Genomic DNA, 26,022 nt, shown 5'->3' with positions numbered 1-26,022 from the left:
TATATAGTAGATAAGATTATAATATATATAATAATATGATAATAAAATATGAAAATAAAATGGTAGTAACAATAATATATGACGCAGTTAAACAGCATGCAGTATTATTTCGGCCGACATATATTTTTCTTTTGAATGTTTGTCCTACTGATGATATTAGGCTGGTCGAGGGAAGAATGATAAAAATAAACAAATAATTTGAATATAAATAAAAAATCAGCGATTTGTTAATGTATGTATGTACGTATGTAGGTAGCCACCATCCTAGCTTGAGTCTTGCTCTGCATGCGGTTCCACTTAGCAGTACAGTCAATTTTCATTATCAATCTGAATTCAACATACCATTGTATGAAGGGCCAAAATGGGGTATGGCGGACCCGTAAGCAGAGACACTTACGCGAAACCCGCGGGAAATAGAGAATCTCCTTCCAATAATATGATCCAACTGAAAGTATAATTAAATTTGCCATACCTGACAAGTTATTCACGGGATGGTTTGTTATAAGAAGGGCGCGTCAAATTCATTACAACTGTTGGGATAGAAGAACCCATCTACAAGGATGTTACGGTTACTTCCACCTGTGACTCCTGTTGTCACTCCACTCCATTGTCCAGCTGTAACTGTAACTGTAACCCTGATGCACCCTCCCAATATCACCCATGTTATATGATTCAATTGAATGATTGTTAAGTAATGAAAATAAATACAATATTTTAAAACATAACAATATAGGAAATCATGTTGTAACTCGATGGTTTAACCTAGAATCGATGAATGAAAGACAAATACATAATGACAGATTGTTCCAACGAGCCTGAAAAAATACAATGACTGTTATGTATGTAGATAGCCACCATCCTAGTATGCGGTTCCCCTGGATAGCAGAGTCAGTTTTCATTCTTAATTTCAATTCATAATACCGTTATATGAAGGGCCAAAAGGGGATGTGGTGTACCCGTAAGTAGAGACACTTACGCGAAACCTGCAGGGAAAAGAGAATCTCCTTCCAACGGCATAATCCAACAAATAGAATAATGAGAATCGAAGCACATGTCCAGCTTTTCCCGAGATGGTTTATTATAAGAAGGCCGCATCAAACCTATTGCAACTGTATAAGATATGCTCGTATCTACAAGGACGTTACGGCACATTCTTCTAGACTCCGGTTGGCACTCCACTCCATCGTCCAGCTGCAACTTCAATGATGCCCTGATGCACCCTTCCAATTCCCAATATGTGATGAAATAAAATAAATATAATGATATGTATATGAATGGAAATCATGTTCATATATGGTTTATGTAGATGTTGAAACTAAAATAATTCAATAAATATTATGAACTAGTGGTCCCGGCAACCTTCGTTTTGCCATCAAGTAGGCTGTTGGAAAACGTCAAGGAATCCCCCATACAAATTACACCTTAGTCTTCTCCCATTTTCCCGATAAATCCGGCGACTTTCCTGAATTTTTTCTTCGCACGAACACGTCGCATCCCTTGAGGAGTGCAACAGTGAAAATCATGCGGCAATCCGTTGGACCGTTCTCAAGCCATTTCGTGACATACAAACACCACTCCATTTTTATGTATACAGATTCAACCCCACTCAGCACTCCCTAAAATAAGATTGTAATACATTTTGTTAAGATGAACGATGTGCTGAAAGATGAAGAGCAATAATTATTTCAGTATCGTAATATGTAGATTGCATGATGCTCCTATAAGTTAAATCCATATAATTGGATCCCTGTGATGAATATAATGTAATGTTCTGTAATATAATAACTGAAATATAAAATATTATATGATATAACATAATATTTCATGTATGTAGATAGCCACCAGCCTAGCTTGAGTCATTCTTTGCATGTGTTACCACTGTAGAGCAAAGTAAGTTTCATTATCAATCTGAATTCACAATACCGTTGTATGAAGGGCCAAAAAGGGTTATGGTTGACCCATAAGCAGAGACATTGAAGCGAATCTTGCGGACAAAAGAGAGTCACTTTCGAACAATTAGAATAGTTATATCCGCCGTACTTTTCCAGCTTCCCACGAGATGGTTTGGGACGCGCCAATTACCTTGCAACTGTCACCGATATGCACCCAACTACAATCATGTTATAGCGCCTCCTCATTAGACTGCGGTGCTCCACTCCATCGTCTAGCTGCAACTTCTATGATACTCTGATGCTCCCTTCCTCCCTACCATTTTGTAAATACAGTAATAGTGATATGTTATAAATTAGTCCATCAAAAAGTACACAATGATATGGCAATAAAAATAAAAAATAGAAATAAGATATAACATTCTAAATCATGTGATATAGAGTAACACTACATGTCGATAGTTTTGGCTTTGTTTTTGGTGGTTTTGATTTCACGCCAGTCTATCAAGATTATTTCACTCTAATGTCTGTGAAACCAATATGTTGTCACTCAAGATTCAAAGGTACATTGATAGAGGTCGAATTCGTTTTTGAACCTAGGTTGAAACTGGTGAAACCCGTCCTGAGACAAAGTTTCAACCTCAATCCGATACAGGTCCGACCGAACTACAATTGACTAGATATTGATTTTTTTTTTAACATGTTGATCGCCGAATCATTTCCTGAAAACGTATACGAAAAAAGAAATAGTTTCCCTCTCATCCTCTTGGTGCTTCTATACTTCGACTGACGCCATCTAAAATCACCCTAATTAAACCATTGAGGCGACCAGCCCACTAACACACCAACGAACTCAAATACATCGCACCGCTCACATATCCTAATGAGAGAATGTTAATGAAAATCGAATCTTTCACGCACACCGTCTCACTTATGTGTATATACATAAGTATTGGTCATTAAATGACGTTCCTGATGATGGGCTAGGAACTGTAAATGATAATGAAAATGAATACAGTAAACGGTATCATGCCTAAATACAAGTTTTTCCAAGATGCTTTAGCATACAATGCGATGTGATTTGAAAATGTTCACCGTCTGGAAATAATAAAACAAAAATTACGTTTCTAAAAAACACACATAACACAATGCGAATGTTAATCCAAGAAAATACTAAAGGTTATTCGTATAACTAGGAAAAATGTAACGATGCAATGGTTCAACATCCACCAAAATTTTTTCCGTATAGTAGAGGTTGAAATCTATCTGTTGACGCCAAAAGATCTCTGTTAGGGCTTTTCGTTATTTTGTTATGATTTTTTATAGCTTAGGTAGTCCACTAATGGCACCAACACCCTACAGAATTTTTTTTGGAAAACGTCTCTTTACTTTTTACTTGCTCCACAAATGGGGCAAGTGAAAAATTTATCGTTTTGGACAAAAAATTCAAAAACAAACAGTTATATTCACGATTTATATTTCCTTAAACATTTGTTAAGGCTTCCCAATAAACAATAACATAAGTAACATGTAAACAAAGGAGATTATATTCTTGTTACTTGAATTTTCTTCTGTTCAGCTTGAAATGATTCGACAACATTATAACTGCAACATTTCCAATGTTAGTTCTTACATCATGGGACAGCAATTGCATTTCTGCTCTGTAGAATTTACACCGCACGTTATTTGTTAAGAAACTTGGATATGACGTCGGATAACCGTTCGTGAGAAATCAAACGGAATTCTTCAACAAAGTATTTAGAAACTTTTTTATGTGGATACACATACACCCCATTTTTTATGTTTTGAATTCCATAGACATTCCACGAGATTTCCGTTCGTTCTTTTATTTTGGAATCAACGTCCCCTTTTAATCGGCTGTCCGAAGTAAACATATTAATATCGTAATATTTGGCCACCTTTTTCTAGAGAAGTTCCATGATTTAACCATGATATTCGCTTTTAACGCTTTGAAAATAGTGTTTCTTGAATTATCAGCACGTTATGTTGTTATATGATAATTGCGAACCTTGTATACTCATAGCTACCTAAAGAAAAAAACACAAATTCAATCTCTAATGAGAAACTTTTCACTTGCCCTACGTGATTAGAGAATTGACGGTGTTTCAATTTAGTTATTTTAGGTCTATCACAAATATACTCTAAAACTTTTTTTTATTGCAGTTTAAAACTGTCAGAGGAGACAACTTAGAAGTGGCACAGAAAGTTATTTTCCGCAACTTTTTTTCGCTGAAAATATTAACCCTTTCTTTTCCACAGCTTCGTTCGACAATTTAACTGTCAAAATGACGTTGCTAAAAAAAAGTGCTGGAACAAAAGTTATTGCAAATAAGCTAAATTTTTCAATATCACTACACAAATTTTTGATTGTTTTTCAATAGTTTGATCCTCAAGTCACTTATTTCGATGTTTGATGAGACAGATGAGCGCATATATTTATTCCAATCATTATTGAGCTACCGTGGACGTACCATATTTGACGCGGTTAAGAAAATTCTAAATTCAAACACTTGTCAAATCGTCTAAATCTGTCCGATTTTGTTGAAATTTGATCCTATGCTAGCTCAACTATTATAGAACTAGGGAAAAATCAGTAAAAAAATACTAAACGTTTTTTTCTTCATGTTTAATTGACTTTTTGTGGAACACATTAGGTTCCTTAATTGACGCATCAGTTCTTCAATGTGCCTAATTTGACGCACTATGTTCCTTATTTGACGCACTTACAAATAATTGCTTAAGTTAAAAATATACAAGAGTTTCAGTATTCAATAGTTTAATTAATTGAAAAAAGCGCTTTAGACATAAAAGTTAGAACCTTTGGAAAAAGTTTCGAATGACGTCATCTGGTAGTACTTTTGCTATGCGTTTAGTTAGTGTAGAAAATAAAACCGGCGATTGAGTTCAATCCATAGTTAAGCTTTATTGTTTAGTTTAATGTATTTTCGTCGTGATATTAAACAAGGGAAAAGTTTAAAAGCTACGTTGCGCTGGAACGGGGAAGGTAGTTGCTAAAATAAGGACAAATTGGTCAAAAACTAGAACGAAAACAACCGGTTCCAAAAATGGCCGTTTTAGAATCTTCGTTACTTATAACACGTGAACTACGCCTACTAGTCCCATGTTCTATGTCACCCTTATGGACCGCGGGACAAATATGCGTAGAACCAACGGCAGTATGGGCCTCGAAATAGATCGCGATCCATATATGGGGTCATACATTAAGTACGTCATGTTATTAGGGGGAAGGAGGTGTTCTGCAAGATGTGACGAATCATACAAGTTTTTTGAAGGCTCCATATAAAAAGTGTGACGTAGGGCGGGGTTTTTGTAGAAAATTGTATGTTTTTGTGACAAGTATCTCACGGACACCCCCTATTGTATGAATTATACGAAATAAACCATTGAACCTACACCTCACCTCCTGACGCATTTATTGAAGCTTCCTTGAAACATTAGGGGACGTCCATAAACCGCGATAAATTGTACAATTTTCAACCCCTCTCAACCTTGGCCACACTTATTTTGTGAAAAGTGCGAATATTTTGTATGAATCGTTGCGTTTCTCTGAACCTTCCTTCTCTTCCTAAAAACGTGACGTAATCTATGGATGACCCTTTACATGTGATTACATAAAGCATTGGGTTGTTCTGCGGACGGATTTTTTGAATGCAAGCACCATAAATATTTCTTTTCCTATTTTCGATTCGACAAAACATGCTGAACAAAATAGCAAATAATTAGGAACATTGTATGCCTAACTTGACGCACAAGATTTTCATACAAAAATATGTCTTAACCCTTAAAAATAAGAAAATTTCGACATCAATTTATGAATAATAGAATATTACTGACCATTGTTGATGATATGCTGTAAAACAACACAATATTTTCATGAAAATTGATTAACAATATTTAGCATATTTACTAAGGAATGAAAAAATTGACGCACTTGTCGGATGCATTTAAAAATAATTTTTATTTTTTGCCTATTATTAATCAAAAATAATCTCTTTTTGATTGAAATCTTTCAATAACATGTAAATGAAGATTAAGGAATAAATTTTCGAATGCTATTCTTAACTAGATTTAATTTATAATAAAATTAATTAGAAAATGCGTCAAGTTTGGACCCGCGTCAAATATGGTACGTTCACGGTAATCCTACCAATGCGGTTTAGCTAGCCTTCGTCGAAAATCTGTGGATCACCTGTGCTACCATGGGAAAGAGAGGGTTAAAATAAGATTGCACGCCGCCAACTTGTTACGGAGTGATAGTTGACAGGTTAACAATCTTTCGCTTCATTACGCAATAATGGCTTAAAAATCTCAGAAAACTCTTACCTATCGTTATGTTCTCAGTGGCCTCAAAGGTTTACGCATGAGTTTAAAACGTTAATTCACATATTCAGTTAAATATACCAATTATTTTCACTTACCCCATTTACCCACTTGCCCCGCGGTAGGTACCTTATCAAAACTAACTCAAAACATTTTTAAAATGTTTTCGACCATTAAAATGTAAAATAATTTGGATAGTAACAATCTTTGTGGATCAGCACTATTAAGAAAAAGCAAGCCTCCATTACGCAAGGGTCGTGTACCCCCTAAATCCGATTCCTGCTTACGCATATTAACCCTCTAATACCCAACCCCGCCTTTAGACTGGGTACACTTTGCAAATTTGTGTATTTTTTTGTAGCTCGAAAATAAAAATGATTTTATTTTTGGCTTAAACCTTGGCTCATAACACGCATATTAGGGAAGTTCTTTATGACTTTTGAAACTTTTTTGTATTTTTGACAAATGTTTGAAAAATTGTATTCTTATATAACCTACAAATGCCTGGGGTTAATTTAACGTGTAATATAAAAAATCGTATCTCTAATATTTTTCTACAATCAACCTATCACAGAAGAAGAGCCTGATGGTATTGAAATAATTTCAAATCTGTTTTTCCGTTAGTTACACGGAAAATAAAATATGCTTCAGAAAAAAATTAAAAAATGAATATTTTCAAAAGTACCGTAAAAATGTGATTTTTTATTATTGCCAAAAATCAGTACTCAGGAGAGGTTTCAAGAAAAAATGAAAATGGATAGGGATGTTCAAAAATAAAAATTATAAAAATCGAAAACCAAAATTCATAGATTTGCGAATAAAAATAAATCATTGCCCAAAACATGTTTAGAACGATTTTAGATAACGAAAAATGATATTTAGATCGAAAATAAAAATTTGGGTATTAGAGGGTTAATAATTGTTTGTGCTTTAAAGATCCCCCGAGACGATCACCCCGGAAGTCGCACAAGCAGGAGTCGGAGCAAGAAAAGCCCAAGGAAGAGCAAACCGGCAAGAAGATGAATGCCTTTCAGTTGATGATGAGCTCTCGGAACAAGGCCATTGGTTCGAATTCTCCTGGCAAGGATGAATGTTCCGGAGGCGAAGCGTCCAATCCTGAGGAATTGAAGAAGCGAGACGAAAAAGTAAAGAGGAAGCTGAAGCTCGAGGAATGGGCGGATCGTAAGGGTGCTGGGAAACGCAAGCTACAGGAAGAGGCAGAAGAGGAGTTCATCACGCATCAGATGAATCGTCGGGCTAAGCGGTTGAAGAAGCTTATTCGTAACATGGAACAACCGGAGGATGATGAGGGAGACGATGACGTGGAGGAGGTAAAAGAGCCGAAGGAATCTCCGAAAAAGAAAGGGAGACCGCCGAAGAAGTCGAACTTGAAGATAAATGAAACTCGTGGCCGCAGAAGACTGTCATCGGACGACTCGAAACCTTCGACGCCGGTTCCGGAAGAATCTAGCGAAAGATCCCCAGCCAAGAAGTCCAAAGGAGATGAGTTCGTTTGTAAGCTTAACTCCCCGTTGAAGAAAAAGGACAGTCTGCTCGGCTACTTTAACAAGATGGACAAATCGCCAGAGGACACAAAATCATCACATGAGGTAAGAGGCAATAGTTCTAGGCAATCAACTATGAGCAAATAACTTCGTAGCAACTATAATGTAAAGTTTGATCAATGTATTTATCTAATATAGAAGAATTTTGAACCAATCATTGCTGCCAGTTTTTTATCTCTTAGTATGTAATTCCTTGGGATAGGGACTATCTTAAGCCGACGTATAAAAGTACTTCGTTTTCCAGACCCCTCCATCGCCGAAGCGTGGCCGTCCGCGCAAAACTCCGGTCATCAGCCACGACATTCCACCGGACGTCGCAGCCGTCGTCGAGATTCAGGAAGAGCTTCAGAACGAAAACGACAGCCCGTCGAACACTACAGGACGTCCACGGCGAGCTTGCGCCGGAAAGATCATAGACTATGCCGCGTTGAATGGCATTAGTCCGGAGAAAGAACCGCCCGGAAGACGTGGCGGCAAGAAACCCATCGTGACTCCTCTGAAGATAATCAACGTGAACTCAGACACTGATGGCATGAAGGTGGTCAAATCACCGTCTTTGAGAAGTCTGGAAGTTGACTCGGATGGTACCCCCAAGTCCACACGGAACGTCAAATTGGCTCCATTGTTCGTGAAGAAACCGGTGGAAGATCCGGAGAAGGTTCGTGCTCGGCAAGCATTCTTAATGTCCGGAATTCCGGAAAAGATGCGCCTCGAAATTGAAAAGCAGCGAAGCTTTGAGGAATCGATTTTGAACGAATCGCCGGTATTTCCTCTGATCAGTCACGTGCAGCAGCTGGTATTTTCCGGTCGGATAAGTGATCATTCTCCGTTGCGGAATACCAAAATAAGAATTAAATCAGAATCACCGGAAACAACCCCTGACCCAGAGAAGGAGAATGAATTTGAGTTTGCCACTCTGAATGATTGCGACGACTCCGTTGTGGAGGACATCTTGGCTAAGCTGATTGGCTACGGGGATTCTCAGGAGGTATACAGTTGTGTTCTGCCTAAAATCGGCAACGTAAAGGAAATTGTTCGAGCGTGGAAACAGAGCTATACGCATTTTCCGGTATTCAAATGCTACAAGCAATTCAAAGCCATGTTTGAAGAGCATCATGACGATGATGAGCCACCTCCGCTCAAGGGACGATCAATTCAAGCAGACGTTATTCTAGAGGATAGTGTGGAAATTGTAGAGTCGAAATATTGCTATCAGAATGGGGAGTTGCTTTTCACGGAGAAATACAAACCGCTCGTCCCGGATCATATTCTGGTAAACTGTCAGCCGGCGATAGCTTTGAAGAAATTCCTTTCTATCTGGAAGGAAGATCGCAGCAGCAATCCATACGACTCAGGTGACGATTTCGAGCATTCAAACTCCAGCATGTCGTCCAACTCGACTCAGATCTTGAACCACATCGTCCTTGTTGGCCCTCCGGGATGTGGCAAAACCAGCAATGTCTACGCTGTGGCCAACGAAATGAACTTTAACGTCTTGGAGATAAATGCCAGCAGTCGTCGGAAGGGTAAAATCATCCTCCAAGAGCTCCAGGAAGCTACCCAAAGTCACCAAGTCCGCAGGAAGGACGAAGCAGTGGACATTTTCAAGAAATCCAGAAAACCCACAAAAATGGAAGCTCGTCAGGCTTCCATCGATTCCGATGGCTCTTCTGGATCAAAGAAACTCTCGTTGATCTTAATCGAAGACGCCGACATAGTGTTTGAACAGGACGAAGGATTTATCACGGCCATCAATCAGCTGATTGCCACTTCCAAACGCCCCATCGTACTAACAACCACGGACCGAAACTGTCCTCACCTTTCCCGATACATCTCAAACAACGTGATCCGCTATGTAGCCCCGGGAATCGCCCACGTAGCCAAACTACTCTCCATCATGTCCCTAGTCGAAAAAGTCCACCTCGATCAATCAGAACTGGCTCGGCTATACGCCCTGAATCGCAAAGATCTGCGAAAAACCATCAACGAACTGCAATTCTTCGTCCAGAGCGGAGGTGATCGAAGTCTCGCTGACGCACCCTCCCGAATAGAGGAACCGGAACTTCGAATGCGCGAAGAAAAATTGCCACAATCCTTCTTGGATGACGACGCGTCACGACAGTCGAATGCTTCATCCACCAATTCAGATGCTCCTCCGGCACGGAAGCACACAGCTCTGTTTCGTCTCTTCAGTCGGAATCAAAACCAGATACAGCTCATACGGTTCCCTATAAACTTCGATAATCTGTGGTGCAATATGGAGCGGGTTTTGCGACAGCCCCGTAAATTTGTACCAACCGTATCCCCTGCGGTTACCCCTAAGCGGAAAAGAGGCCGAACCGCTGCGTCGAAACGCGTTCCTCCTATCAAGGACAAAAGCCTCACCGAACTCGAAGAACTGGTATTCTTCTACGAGAACATCTCAACGGCAACCATGATTCAGAGGGATTCTCGGAGTCACGATGACCGCTTGGTGAACCACCTGGAGGAGGAGATGGCACACGAGCTGGTGGAAAATTCGTGGGAACGTTGGTTCGAACCGGAACCCATATCGACGACTGAGAGACGGCGTAGCGGAGTGGGGGCCATGTGCTACGACAGCCTGAAGCAGTTCGATGGCGACGATTGGTAAGTTGCGGCGAGAAATTACTTCTTGCACGGTGTTTTATTTGCCGTTATCATAAGACACTAACCTTCTTTAACATCTTTAAACACAAGTTGTTTCGTACAGTTATTCTACACCTCGTGAACGATTTTTTTTTTGTAAAAATCGCCCTTTTAAAGACGTAACCAATTACTGAGCCATCCGATTTGAAAACGGTCGTTGGCAAAGTTGTAGCTGACCAATGTATCTAACCATACAACCTTTGAAGCGCTTGTGCAGTCTTAGTTTTCATCCAAATGAGCATAAATTTTGGGAGGACACTCAGAATTTGATCTAGAATCGAATGAGCAGTGTGGAGCAAAACCGATTACTAAGTTAGTGTTGATTTTTAGTACATTAACGTTTACTACCAGATATCGTCTCTGAAAGTTAGGGGATCATGGTCCAACTCCGACATAGTAACAGTTTTTGGAGGTATCTTTTCAACACGATAAACGGCATAAAAAGATTTATGTTTTCGTAAAATCCTGATTCAACATGCACACTTTACTCTCAGTCTCCTGAAGGTCCGAATGGATCATTAGAATAACCAAAACGGCCTCTAGGAAAAGCATAGATAGCGCCACCGTAGTCTTGTGTGTTTAACAGCAATGCTGTCATAATCGTTAGATACCATATAGGGGAATGTGGGGCAAGATGAGCACCCCTAGTTTGTGTCGTTCCTACCAATTTTTTTCAATAAATTATCTGGGGTTCTGATGAATATCATTAAATTGGTATGATGGCCATAAATTTCAGCTAAAAAACCAACAGCACAACGAAAATATTGTCAAAAATACATAGAAGTCCAAAAATTTACCTTTTCATATAAGATTTGTTCATTTAAAAGTGATATTTTTGTTGCGTAAACCAATTTATTTCATACGTTTTTGACCGTATACTTATAGAATAATCTTCTGTAGATAATCAGGAGCAAAACTTTCATCAAATTTTAAAAATATTTCAATTGTTTTGATTATATTAAGAAATTTACACCCTTGGGGCAAGATGAGCACCATGTTCAAAATTAAGTAAAAGTGTGAAATTATAGAACCACATTTAGCTGTGGGCTTGACTTACGGTATCCCCATTGCACAAAACAATTTTTCTAAGAATTATACAAACTAACAACAAATTTAATGAAAATGAAAATGAAATGAGATTTTTCAAAGAATTTCTTGAGAAATTTCTTCAGAATTTGCCCCTGGAAATTTTCAATGTTACATCTGAACCAATTTTAGGGATTACCTTGAAAATATTTACTTTCAAAATCTTAGGAGATATTTTTCCACTAATCCCTCAACCGAATTCTCCAGTTGTTACTCTAGGAGATCTTTCAAACGTTTTTACAGATTTTTTCTCCAAGAAAATCCACAAAGGTTTAGGTAAAAAATGTCTAGGGACTTTTTTTTTCAAGAAACCCGACAAGAGTTTTTACGTCGTTTCATCCAATGAATTTCTAAAAAAAAAACCTCCAGAGGGTATTTGAGAAAATCTTTCCAGAATTTCTCGTAGAATTCCTCAAATTCGAACCTGTGTTTCATCATTAAACTCCTCTAGATTTGTTTTGTACTGTGATGCTACCATATTTCGCGCACTTTTGAAGCTAAGAGTGCGTGCGAAATATGGGTACTTTACGGTAGGAATTTCTCCTTATTTTGATCGAAGAATTACAACTACAGTTCTTCTAAACATTTCCCAAAAAAAAAAAACATGGAATCTATAAAAGTTTATTTAAGGTTTTATACTAACACTGCATCATTTTTCCAGAAAATCCTTCACACACATTTTTAAATGAAACTGTTCGATGTTTTTTGAGGAAGTTTCTATAGAAAATGCTGTAGGATAATATCCAGAGTTTTGATTGGGTAATTTTTTTTTTTTTCAATTATCCTAACAATTTAACCCTTTCTTTCCCACGAGGTTTTTCGTAGTTTAAAAATAGAAAATGTGATATCTGGATAAATCACCAGAACAAAAGATGTAAAGTTTTACTCGAAAATATGAATAGAAATGAAAAAAATATTTTTTGTGGTGGATCACCTGTGATCCATTGGGAAGATGACTGCAAATAGGGTAAGAAAGAAGCATCAATATTTTTCTATTTCATTGTTTTTACTCATACAATTTATTTGAACAGTGTGTTCGGCACACCTCTCGTCAATTCTGGAATAAAATAAAAAGCTGGGAAATAGTTTTTGTATTTTTTGAGACACAAGCAAACATCACACTTAATGTATTTAAATGAACTGAATGATTATTGATATTTGCACAGAACGGTATTCAACGGGCCAATGTTCTTCTTCGTCATACCGTGCTTATAGCTACTGCTGAGTATTTTGGTTTGTTGATCGCCCAGCGTCTTACAATTTTCTTTCCAACTTAAAATCACTTTCCAAGACATGATGATAGTTTTGTTTTCGAAAAGAGAGGTTAGAACAGAATTGACGAAAATTTTGTTTTATTCCCAATGGATCACCAGTGATCCACCTAATTTTCCGCAAAATCAATAGTTTTGTGTAAAGAATATTCTAAAAACTCAACTGAGTCTTGGAAAAGTTATTCAATTTAGCTTGTTTTTATTTTTGTTTGGTGAAAATCATGTTTATATTCCTAAATATAGAAGTTTGAAAATCCACTTCATTTAAATTAGAAAAAATGCTGACTTATTATTTGTACATTATTATGCTTTAACTGAAAATTCAAGTGATTATTTTTTATGAAACTTTGTACATTATTTCATGAAACATATGTGAACATGTGGTGTAAAAATGGATATGATCTAACTTGTACAGTTTATATACGACATACGCAAAGTGGTGGATCACCTGTGCTACCATGGGAAGGAAAGGGTTAAGTAGAAACTCTTCTAAAATGTCTATGAGTTGTTCTAGTAACCCCTATTCATCAAGAGCGGCTTAAAAACTTGCACAAGGTTCATCAGAACTTACTTTAAAATTGATGTTTTTGAACATTTTCTCAAATTTATGAGAATTTTAATTCAAATTTCCATGGAGACTTACTTATGGGTTGGAAATTTTCTCGACTTCCCAGGGCATAGAGTATCTTCGTACCTGCCACACGATATACGCATGCAAAAATGGTCATTGGCACAGTAAGCTCTCAGTCAATAACTGTGGAAGTGCTCATAAGAACACTAAGCTGAGAAGCAGGCTTTGTCCCAGTGGGGACGTAATGCCAGAAAGAAGAACTTACTTATTGGTCCTGGGCACCCATTCTGGTGCATAGGGCCGACGTGAAAGATTTCTATCCTGGGCGATTGCCAGCTATCACCTTGACCTGCGGCCAGGTCGAATTATCGTCGTCTTCTTTTATGGTTGATGCAACAGTTGAGCGGATATTGCGGGGTTTGCTTTGAGCATCTCGGCTGATATGCGATCGACCCCAGGGGCTTTGTTAGATTTCATACTTTGGATGGCTGTTTCTATCTCCTGCAGTGATGGAGCTTCGGCGTTGACGCGACTAATACGCTGAACCGTAAGCAGATCATGCTGAGGTGTTGGTGGCCGGGATGGTACTTGAAAAAGTTGTTCGAGGTGCTCAAACCAAAGTTTTAGCTGGTCAGTGGAGTCGGTTAACAGCTGTCCAGTCTTTCACGGGCATTTTCGTATTTATCTTTGCCCCGCTAAGGCATCGTGAGATATCGTAGAGGACACAAATGTCGCCGGTTGTTGCCGCCTTCTCACCTTCGTCAGCAAGGGAGTCCGCCCACGCTCGTTTGTCCCGCCTACATGAGCGCTTAACCTCCCTTTCTAGAGCCGATTATCGTTGACGGAAAAGTGCCTTGCCCCCGCTCTATCGCGGCTTTGGCTTCTCTCCGTTCCTCTATCTTTCGCCACGTTTCATCGTTGATCCACTGTTTTCTCCGAGTGCGTAGCTCACCCAGATTATTTTCGCTGATAATGATGAAGGCATACTTGATGGCGGTCCATTCCCAAGTAACCATGGAGCATTATATCATTGCTTATATAAAGCAGCTTCATTGCCGTAAGCCTACCATTAAGGCTTTTTAGTGCATCATCACAAAATGGCTTCTTCTAAAATCATCAACATATTGTTATGATAGTATTGGTATTTGCAGCATCGATGAAATAAAACTGCTCATCAGCTGAACTGCCCATACTCGCAATACAGTCCCATTAGGAAAATCATCATTTCGAGAAAAACGCATCTGAACATCATTGAAAAAGTTTTCGTAACGCCGCTGCTGGGAGCAGAAAAATCAGATGGGGTTACTCGTCACATTATCAATGCAGTATAAGAAAATGTTCAACAACTAGCATATTATTAATGCGATTATTTACAATGTACAAATCCAAGATACTAGCTAATGGGACACGTTATCTGAGTACTTTTCTCACCAAATTCTTATATACTCGCATACCAGTCCCATTATTAGGGGCTCGCTTACTTTGTTATCGCGCACCTTGACACATTTAATGCCAAGTTTACTACACATTCCAAGGCACTTTTTCTTTTGCTACCGTTAGGGCTCTCAACTTTTAATTTCAATAGTTCCAACAAAATATTAAACTATACGGTGGTGTGACAGTACTGAAGACATTCCTGGGTTTGCTGGAAGCGTTGCGGCCGGCCAATAAGAAAAGTATTCTGGATTCACATGCAGCAGCTTTATGTTGGATTTGAAACATATATACTCCTGCAGCTTATTTTGTTTAGTCTGATTCCGGCACAGCTGTTGGATATTTCTTAGATATACATAATGCTGACTTCTTATTTCTTCTCATTAGATATCGCTAACACACAGTTTGACATGTCGACTTTACCAGTTGTGATGCGCGTATTCCTATGTTGGCCCAATAAGTCTTACCCTCCATGTCGGTGGAAGATGAATATACCGGAGATTTCGTTCAAAATTGGTAGGAGGACGAGAGTAATGACAGCTGTAGGCTTGCCTTGGAGAAGCTATTTATTTTATTTTTTGTTTAGCCTCTCGCAAGGATTAACATTTAGATGTTTCTATCATTTATCGCACCAGATACATTCTGAGAAAGAATCGAGTCATGTCAAACAAGAACAATATTTTTATGGAATAAAGATGGTTTAAAACACTGTCATTTTTAGTACAGGTCGGACTCGATTATCCGGAGACTCGATTATCCGGGGACTCGATTATCCGGGATTTGATTATCCGGAATTTTAGACTCGATTATCCGGAATTTGTTTTTTGATGTTCTTGTTTTTCAATTTTCATGCATAAATCTGAGATAATTTGGTATTGCAATATACAATAAGAATGATTTTGCAGTTTTGAACGTATTTAAGGAAAGGTGGGTTTGAAAAAGTGTTTTTTTGTGCATGCTGATCAAAAATTATTTTTTCTTATAAAACCCTCTACAGTGTACCCTAGAAATATTTTTTTGGCTACGCCACCGCATCATATAGATAAAACAACGAAAAAAGGTAATATTTAAGTTCTCTTGTCGAAGATTTCAATTTTTTTCTTAGTGATTCGATTATCCGGAGGATTCGATTATCCGGAGTGAAATAAAAATCGATACTCCGGATAATCGAGTCCGACCTGTATTCCTTTTTCTTATCGGATGAAAACTATGATGCAATATTACAAAAATCATATCAGGAATAAGTTTGCTTGAATTTCGTTGTAATCTAGTAGTGGGACTGTTATGCGGGTACTTTCAATATGGGACGCACATGGTTTGGTATTTTTTTCGTATTTTTTCCATACAAACACACAATTTTGAGTACGATACCAAGAAGTACACTAATAATTAACATGATTCATGAAGAAAACTCAAAAGTGACGAAAATTCAAATGGGACTGTTTTGCGAGTATGGGCAGTACATCGTGTGGCAGGTACGAAGATACTCTATGCCCTGGGAAGTCGAGAAAATTTCCAACCCGAAAAGATCCTCGAGCGGTGGGATTCGAACCCACGACCCTCAGCTTGGTCATGCTGAATAGCTGCGCGTTTACCGCTACGGCTATCGGGGCCCAATATGCATGATATTTATATTCTCAAAAAAAAATCTCCGATTTTATGCCGCACTTCATTGCCTCACACAAATACACTTGTAAATAGAAGGTGCTTACATTTTCCATTGTAATTCAGCGGCAAGCATTTGTGTATTGGATTCCATATTGCGTTCACTACACTTCTACTAAACAAATCTTTCATTCACTTTCCTTAAAGGAACACATTTCTACCGGGATTTCAATATTTATAAAGTTTTATTAACTGCAACACTCAAAACTATTATGGCGGTGGTTTTCACTTGCTGCGAATCGACGCCGCCGCCGCACACTGAGACATGCTTGTGTTATAGTCTAAAATATCCAACTTTTTTTCTGTTGTATTAATTTTCAGTGCGGAAAGTTTGGGCAAAGTTGATTGTTTTTCGATTCTCTAAAATAACATAAACCATCTCTACGAAGCATAAAATCATACCAAGAGTTTATCAATTTGGACCACCCACAATAATTGAAAAGCTCCACTCTAGTGATTGGAAAAATTATTCAAAAATATATGTTAAAATTCAAGTTATGTCTTATGTTTTGTGAAAATTTCATTCGAATCGGTCCATACATAACTGAGATATAGCTTACCATAGTTAATCATTTTGTATGGAAAATCGAAAAAGTTGCAAATGTTTTGTTCAATACTGTACGTGCTGGTCTACGCCGACGACATCTTGCTGCTGGCCACGTGTGTACCCCACGAAGATGGTAGGCGAAAATTGCAGGCAGCCGTAAATGCAGTCGCCAAATGGGCAAACAAAAAGGGCTTTGAAATCTTAGCAACCAAATGTGCAAGACTCCACATCAGCAGTTCGAAACACCAACCACCAAAAAAGCCGATCACTATCAACGGAACTGCCATGCCAAACAAGAAAACCGTTAAGATCGTTGGCGTCACCCTCGATCGGCACCTCTATTTCAAAGCTCATATCCGGAAAATGCGAAAGTTAAGTCTGCAATGCTGTTGTTTCATTCAAATCGGTCCATACATAACTGAGATCTAGCCTTGTATAAAAAATTGAAAAAGCTGCAAATATAATTTTCCATAATGTACATGGATATGTCAGATAATACGGAGTTTCATAATCAAAATCTTCGCTACCAACCACTTTTGCATAAACAATTAAATAACTGTCGAAAAACAACTAAAAAAATAGGTTGGTTTCGAAAATTTAGCATATTTGCTACATTGTTTGTGCAAGCACTTTTTATAAAAACGCTTTTTACGTAAGGAAGTAGTCAATCAAAGTCGTGGGAAAAAGAGAATATTAACGTTCAAGAATCCGTCATTGTACGATCATCGGAATAAAAATCATCATTGTCAAATCTGAGAATTATGCGATGAAAATGTGTTCACTGTGTTTCGGTTGAAGAATAGAATTGAAGTAAACATATTTTCATGTAAAGTTCCTTGATTTTGAATGGTGATTAACTCAGAAAGCAATGTAGTAACGATTGCGTAATAGAACACCACGCATAGCAAAATTGTTTTAGAGGTGTAGAATAACCGGAATAACTATATGAACTGACGTTATTTTTCTATAATAACGGTGAATTAACCACCGTATTCATTCTTCAGCCCCACTAATTTATCAATTCCCTCCACAGTCAAACCATATCCTCCTACATCGGCGTCAATCCGCTCCAAAGCCGTTCCACGTACTGTGACTACGAGCCCTACCTGCGCACAATTTGCCGCTGCGAGCGAGAACGGTCCCGGGTGGAACGTCGTGGCAGCCGGTTCTACCACTACTTCCGGAACTTCATCAACTGCAGTCCGCTGCCCAGCTTGACGAACAGCAACAACTCCGGTGGTGGCAGCATGTTTGCAACAACCAGCTTCAGCGTGGATCACTTCGATGCTCTGAGCATGCGCTTCGAGCAGGAACATCCGGTCGGGAATTCACCAGCGGAAACAGTGGGCGACTTCTCCGATGGAAGCCGTTAGTCGTAAGGTGAAAAGTATCTTTCAATTAGGACAAAAAGTACCCGGAAAAGCACCCTAGATCAGGCTTTAGTTTCGAACCACACGTTTCTCTAGTACTAGATAGTCATATTTATTCCACAAAGTAAATTTTTTCGACACAATGCGTCACATAAACGTTTCGGTAGTAATAATTTTTACAACTGTGGTGTTATACACGATGTTATCTCGGATACCCCTTTAGTAATAGTACGACCCCCCTCTCCCCTAGCTTCCCTTGTTTGTGATTAATAAAAGCAACATTAATCGTAGAACGGCTGATGACTATTGACAATGTCCTGCTTTTCGAGCTTTATCTGCTGAGGCGGTTGATGCTGTGCCATCACAGGCTTAAGCTGCCGATCGGGTCCACAATGGACGGCTCCGCCCATGTCCCACTTATTGTAGCCACCGCCAGCGGTTAGTCCATTGTTGGAGTCCCGTCGTTTCCGACTGTCCCGCAGCATGTTCTGCCGGGAATGCTTGATGAAGCTCTGGATGGCGGTGAATATCGGTTTCTGGTTGGCTTCGGCTTCTTCGGCGCTCTTACCCAGATTTAGCGTTTTCGTGAGCAGATCAATGATGCCAACGCTGTTGCCGAACACATATTTGGTGTACTCTGAAAGAAAAATAGTTTCCCATGAAAAGACGTGCATCAAAGCAAGGACAGGACATTCTTACGTCCGTTGATGGCAGATTTGCCGCTCCAGCTGAATTGACAGAGAACTTCGTAGGTGACGAGGGCTTCCATCATTTTTTTAATGTTCCGCTGATGGGGCTGGGAGTTATCGATTTCCTGATGCAGACGAATCATCTGAAATTGGACAGGGAAATTAGTATAATTTAGAACGGCTTCTCTAGATTCCGACAAGGGTTTGGGTAATATTTATGACATAATGGTAGACGTATAAGATGCAGGATTAGAAATATTGCTCAGTTGTTGTATCAACACCCTACTCGCCGAAAATATGAAATCATGTATGTAACAATTTATTCTGAATATTGCAATACCATAAACAGTTTGGAATCAATTGTGATTGCTCTATCAGCACTCCGGCAGACCATCGTCAGACACGTGCTAGAAGAGGGGTCCTATAACACTTCCACGAATACCATTACCCCGAAAACAATCGCCCAGAAAACCAGTACCCCGAAATCCCTTACCCCGAATGACACATTATCCCGAAAACCATTACCCCGAATGCGCGCATTTGAGCCTAAAAATCTGCGGCGAGGTTTTTCTGGTAACGGAAAAATAGTTGTAGGCGTAATAACTGCTATAATTTCTATCAGTGATTTTTCCTTCTTTCAATCATAGGCTGTTCTTCCGAGCCAAGCCCCGCGATCAAGAGAATATGGCAACAAAGGAGAGGCCAACACCAAGCCTAAGGCTAGGAAAACCAAGAAAAAGAAGCCACGGGATAACCCGAATCAGGTAGTGCATCCACAGGAACCACGGGCGCAAGGCAACAGTAACCCGCGGATACGAGTTGAAATTAAGAAACAAAAAAATGGAAACTGAAAATAGAGCCCAAGAAGAGCACTTAACCGAAAACAGCGAAACTTTGGAATTTAGGCGAAGCCCTCGTTATCAAAACGGAGAAAGCGAAATACGCCGAGGTTCTGAAGGCAATGCGAAGCTCGGAGAAGTTATCGCCATTAGGCGCAGACGTGCGGAGCATAAGGCGAACTAGGATTGGTGAAATGATCCTAGTCTTAAAAAAGGACGCCAAGGAAAAGGGTGCAGTCTATAAGCAACTGGCACAATAAGTACTTGGCGACAAGGTTGCTGTCAGATCCCTTACTGCTGAAGCGACTCTCCAGAGTAAAAATCTGGATGAGGTCACCGACGCAGCGGAGGTCTCGACCTCGACTGCCCTCAAAGAGCAGTGTGACATCGATATAGCCAGTAAGGCCATCCACCTTAGAAAGGGCCCGCAGGGCACCCAGGTGGCCGGCTAAGCATACAACAGCCTCCTGAAGTTTACTTCAAGTGTTTCGGGAAGGGCCATAAGTGGTGAAATTGCAATGGTCCCGACAGAAGTAAGATGTGCAGAAAATGCGGCACCGAAGGCCATTGGGCAAGCGATTGTAAGCAAATCGCTAAGTGCCTAATATGTGCCGACAGAGCAGACAACGGACACTTAAAAAGAGGACCCAAATGTCCGAGCACAAACGGAGTATCAAAGCAGTCAAAACGGATAACACAGTTACATTTAAACCACTGTGATGCAGCCCAGCAGCTGCTTTGGCAGCCAGTCTCGGAAACCAAGACTGACGTGGTGTTACTATCGGACCCATACCGCATACCAGCCAACAACGGGAACTGGGTGGCGGATAGGTCTCAACAGCTAGCAGCTATAGGGACGACAGGACGATACCCAATTCAAGAAGTAGTCTCTAGCTCAAATGACGGTTTTGCGGTAACAAAAATCAACAGCGTGTTCTATTGCAGTTGTTTCGCGCCCTCAAGGTGGTCGATTGATGAATTTTCCCATATGGTCGACAGGATGATAGCTAAGCTAGCTAATCGGCAGTAGTGTTAGCTGGCGACTATAATGCATGGGCAGTGGAGTGGGGTAGCCGCTGCATCAACCAAAGAGGCCAGCTATTATTGGAATCCCTGACCGCATGAAATGTAGAGCTGGCAAATGTGGGTACAGTGAATATCTTCCGCATAGATGGTGCAGAATCGATTACCAATGTGACGTTTTGTAGTCCTAACCTTTTAGGTAACATGAACTGGCGCGTTGATGACGGTTATACTCATAGCGATCATCAATCGATTCGCTATAGTATAATACCAGGCGGGCGGAAAGCAGCGCAATGTAACTCGACCCAACCCCGAGGATGGAAGCGCGCTTCGACGGCGAAGTATTCACTGAAGCCCTGAGGCGCGAACGGAACACTCTGGACGGTGAAGAACTAGTTGCTGAGATATCACGAGCGTGTGATGCTCCCATGCCGAGAAAAGCCCCTCCTAGAGAGAACAGGCCGCCGGTGTACTAGTGGTGCGAATTAATTGCAAATCTTCGAGCAATTTTCACGCGCACGCACAGAAACACAAAGAGAAGAACACAGTGAAGCATTCAGAGAGGCAAAGTTAGCTCTCAAAAAGGAAATCAAGAGTCGAAAACGGGCATGCTTTGATAGTCTATGCGAGAGTGCCAATTCTAGTCCATGGGGTGGCGCCTACAGAGTGGTAATGGCCAAGTCCAAGGGTGTCATAGCGCCCCAAGAGAAGTCGCCCGAGTTGCTGCGATCGATAATCGATGTACGCTTCCCGCAACAATCCCATAAGCCCGTGGCCTCCAGCGCCATATGCGGCAGATGAAGGAGAAGAAGTGGCGAGAGTGACGAACGAAGAGCTGGCAGAAGTCGTGAAATCATTCGCGTCAAACAAAGGCACCGGGATCCGATGGTATCCCGAATGTTACCTTAAGAGCGACAGTGAACGCGGATCCAGACATGTTCAGAACCACGATGCAACGCTGCATTGATCAAGGAATCTTCCCGGATATATGGAAGCGACAGAAATTGGTGCTTCTACCAAAGGCGGGGAAACCACCAGGTGACCCGTCGGCGTATAGACCTATCTGTCTACTAGATACGACGGGCAAGTTATTGATCAGGTTGATTCTCAACAGGCTAGTACCGTATAGGGAGAGTGCGGACGGCCTGTCCAACAACCAGTTTGGATTCAGAAAAGGTAAATCTACTCTGTACGCCATCCAGTGGGTCGTTCAGACAGCTAAGGTGGAAATCGAGCATAAAGGAGCGGCATCCGTTACTGCGCGGTTGTTACTCTGTATGTGAAGAATGCGTTCCACAGCGCAAGCTGGGAAGCAATAGCACACGCGCTTCACCGCCTCAAGGTACCGGTGCAGTTGTGTAAGCTTCTAGAAAGCTATTTTAATGGTAGGATTCTACTGTATGACACAGAGGAGGGGCAGAAAAGCGTTCGAATTACCGCGGGAGTTTCTCAAGGTTCAATCCTGGGCCCGCTGTTATGGAATGCGATGTACGATGACGTACTTAGGCTGCCCCTTCCGACTGGTGTTAAGATTGTTGGCTTCGTCGACGATATCACCCTAGTGGTCTATGGTGAATCGATGGAGGAAGTAGAGTTGACAGCAGCGTACTATATTTCGATAGTTGAGGAATAGATGAAGTCTAGGAAACTAGGACTGGCTCGTCACAAGACTGAGGTGGTGGTGGTCAACAACCGCAAGTCCGAGCAACGGGCGCTTATCTCGGTAGGTGATTGCACTATAGAGACCAAGCGATCTTTTAGGTATCTTGGGGTAATGATCGATGACAAGCTCAGCTTCGCTAGTCACTTTGAAAATGCCTGTAAAAGGCATCTACGGCTATAGCGACGCTTTCGAGGATGATATCTAACAGCTCTGCTGTAATTGCCAGCAAACGGTAAGCGTGGCGCTATCCATACTAAGGTATGGATAACCAATCTGGTCAAAAGCGCTACTATGGCAGCGCTCTATGGCGCGCCGACCAAGAGTTGTAACATTGTTTATTGCGGCTAGGAGAAGCAGTTTGTCATGGCTACTTCTGCTACACGTGTTGTGCTATATGCACAGGCCCTCCCCGAAAAAATACCGTAAGGTGGTTCCGGGGAGATAAAAGTCTGAGGCCAAGGGTAATGTCGATGCACTGTTCACCACTTGAGCAATTCTAGAAGAATTTCTCAAGCACAGTGCTGGTTTTAGCGGGTCGTCGTTGGTGCGTCATCCCCGCATTCTCTGAGTTACCTTCTCAGGGGATCTGTTTGCAGATTTCTCCCTTGTAAAAAAACAAAAAAAAGGATGTCGAGTAAGGGAGAGTTGTCTGTAATATAATGCCACAAGATAATTATTTTGAGGAGCTTACTTCTCTATTCAGATAAATTACCCGGCAAAAAAAGGACTTCTGATGCGCGAGAAATTTGCAATTGCAACTCAGTTTCTAAGGGATTGAAAACGAAATCATGTACACGAACTCGCCAGCTGTTACTTCCAACCTCCCCGCAGTGTACTAACACCCCGTATCCACTGACTGCTTAAACTGCTTTACCTAGCATTCCAGGTACCTTGGATGTGACTTACTTGCGATTCATGGCAGATTACACAACGGAAATAAGCAAAATTTAAACATTCGTAATTACATAAAACTACAAGCGCACGTTTTTCGTTCTATTAGAAACAAGTAAGTTCTCATTTGACGTACATGAATGGTCTGGTAATCTTTACCTTAGTCAGTTAACATCAGTAAAAATTCATTTCCAACGATCTACGTGAATTTACACGTAGCAATGACATTTGGATTATTTTGAGTGATAGATGAGCACACTTTTGCTCAGGGACGTGGTGTGTCGGGGAATTTGGAATCAACGAGGTCGTTCTAGTTACCCCTTTCGTAGATGCTGTTGTAGATATTCCAATATAACCAAGTCTGGTGAAGCTAAGGACATGATTTTTGTAGTGCGGCCTTGGTTTTAAAGTGCACAAATATTTTCTGAAGATCTAAAAATCCCTTGAAAAATCCGGGAGGAGCTGCTGGACGAATTCCAGGGAGATTAATTAGCGATCTATACAGTAAATTGTTTAAGTGATCCCTGGAGAAGCCCTTGAAAGAATTTGAGAAAGTAGCTTGAAGAATTCCTGAAGTTTTTCCATGCCAAATCTGGGAAGAAATTCCGAAAGAACCTATGAAATATCTGCGTAAAGGATCTAAAGGTGCAAGCAGAAAGAGGACCAAAGCCATCTTCAGCAAAGTTGAAAATCGTATGGCTGAAAATTCCCTTAGAGACCATTTTGGTTAAGAAAGACTTTAATTTTTAGAGACCTCTATTACAATAGTGGCCAAAAATCTAAACAGAGTCCTGCAGTAAAGGAAACTTTGAAAAAAAAAAACGACTTAACACTCACCATCTGCAGCAGGAACTGCTCGTTATCCGTGCAGTGATCGTTCAGATCGAGGAAGTCGCTCACTGTCCGAATCGGCAAATCCGGTACCTCGGGGAATGTATCGTTGCTCTGCATCAGGGTTGTTGTCTGCTGCTGAGTTTGCTGTTGAAACGCTGCTGAGCTGCCGTGGCTGTTGTGGCTATTGGTAGAGGTCGGATTGTGAAGATTACCGACGAATTGGGGTTGATGCTGTTGCTGTTGGACGGCGGCCATTGGCGCCACTACCGGGTGGTGGGTAGTTATCATCTGGATTGACGTTGGGATGGTGGACACTGGCGAAGATTGCGGTTGTGGTGGAGGAACAGAAACGGTGACCGTGGGTTGCGCCGGTTGAAGACTTTCCAGTGGAAGCGATATCATCGGAATAGGAATCATAGCGTTGGAATTGCTGGCATTGTTTGGCTGGGAATCGACCTCGTCAAACTTATTGATGAACATGGCCATGATTTTGGTGAGACCGTCCAGCTTGGTCTCGACTCGGTTCAGGTTCTGATTCACCAGGTGGACTTCCCGCTGGAGTGATTTGATGCGCTCTTCGATAATCTGATAGCGCACATCGTTGTCAGAGCTGGAAGATTGCGTTCCTGTGTTTGTGGACCCGCTATCTACGGTCAGGGAAATGTCCGGTTCTAGCTTCATAACGGCGGTGTCCTCTTGCAGTTCATAGTTTCTGAAGAATCGCTCACTGTCCCCAGTGGTATAATCTTCCTCTTCGGCGGTTCGTCCCGAAATCGAAGGAAAGCTCGAATCTTGTGATTGCTCCGCTTCTTGGTCTTGCTGCGGCAGATCCCTCGAATGCGTTTTCTGATGCTTCGTCAGACGGTACTGCTCCCGAAAGGCCTTATCGCAACTTCCACACTTGTACGGCTTTTCATCGTTGTGAACCTTCAAGTGATAAGACAGCGTGTTGGATCTTGTAAACAGCTTACCGCAGAAGTTACACTCGTAGTTCCTTTCGTTATCAATGTCATCACCTGGCGGCACTCCGCCACCGGAAACGGCTTCGATTCCTCCGGATCCGCTTATGAGCGCATTGATCGTCTCCTGAAGCAAAGGATCTTCATCCGTTTGCATCATTTGCAGTTTATCGTCCCTTCTTTTCTCCGCATCACGCTGACTCGACATATCCTGCCTTTGTCCCATCTGAGCACCAATTTGGCTGCTTTCCATCATCAGCAGGGAGCCGGGAGTGGCCGTCGGATCTTCCATGTCTATTGGCTCACACTTGACTACAGTTGCCATTGCTTTCGTCGATGACCAACACTTTGTGCAGCAGCGATGGACATCTTCCCACAAAGTTCCTTCCAGTCACCGAACAAGAATCGAACTGCTGATAACACTCACTCACTAGAGTCTTGACTCTTCTTCCAAAATGCACACAAGCAAGATTGAAGCTGCTCCCGGTGCCTTTATCAGCCAGTAAATTGATTAGGTAGATGACTGGTCGCTTTGTGATTCGCGAGGTTGATAAGAATATTTTTTTTATTGTGATGTCACAGCTTCCAGCAACAAAATGTTCGAGTGAAAATACGCGAGAGCTGGCCACGAAACTTTTTTTTGCGATAAGAAATTAATCAGCGAACATCCGGGACAAAACAAAAACCTGCAGAAACT

The 26,022-nt window shown here is 40.8% G+C and overlaps 2 protein-coding genes across 2 annotated transcripts in view; one reads left to right on the top strand and one right to left on the bottom strand.

Moving 5' to 3' along the window:
* LOC5576608 overlaps nucleotides 1-18,658 on the top strand; it is a 27,990-nt gene extending 9,332 nt beyond the window's left edge. Inside the window, exons 3-5 of the mRNA XM_021840826.1 lie at nucleotides 7,188-7,861; nucleotides 8,061-10,444; nucleotides 18,091-18,658. Of these exons, the coding sequence (XP_021696518.1) occupies nucleotides 7,188-7,861; nucleotides 8,061-10,444; nucleotides 18,091-18,430 (3,398 nt within the window). The 3' untranslated portion in view covers nucleotides 18,431-18,658. The remainder of the gene's footprint in view (nucleotides 1-7,187; nucleotides 7,862-8,060; nucleotides 10,445-18,090) is intronic.
* On the bottom strand, nucleotides 18,519-26,022 carry LOC5576606 (zinc finger protein rotund). Its single transcript, XM_001662711.2, has 3 exons — nucleotides 24,370-26,022; nucleotides 19,127-19,259; nucleotides 18,519-19,064 (listed from the first exon to the last, which is right to left on the bottom strand). Exons 1-3 carry the CDS (start codon nucleotides 25,648-25,650, stop codon nucleotides 18,709-18,711), a joined length of 1,770 nt encoding a protein of 589 aa, XP_001662761.1. The 5' UTR covers nucleotides 25,651-26,022; the 3' UTR covers nucleotides 18,519-18,708.

Source organism: Aedes aegypti, chromosome 2 (assembly GCF_002204515.2).
Source record: "Aedes aegypti strain LVP_AGWG chromosome 2, AaegL5.0 Primary Assembly, whole genome shotgun sequence".
In the NCBI taxonomy this organism is placed as follows: Eukaryota; Metazoa; Arthropoda; class Insecta; order Diptera; family Culicidae; genus Aedes; species Aedes aegypti.
Note: the sequence above shows the minus strand (reverse complement) of the source record. Positions and strands in the feature narration are given on the sequence as shown.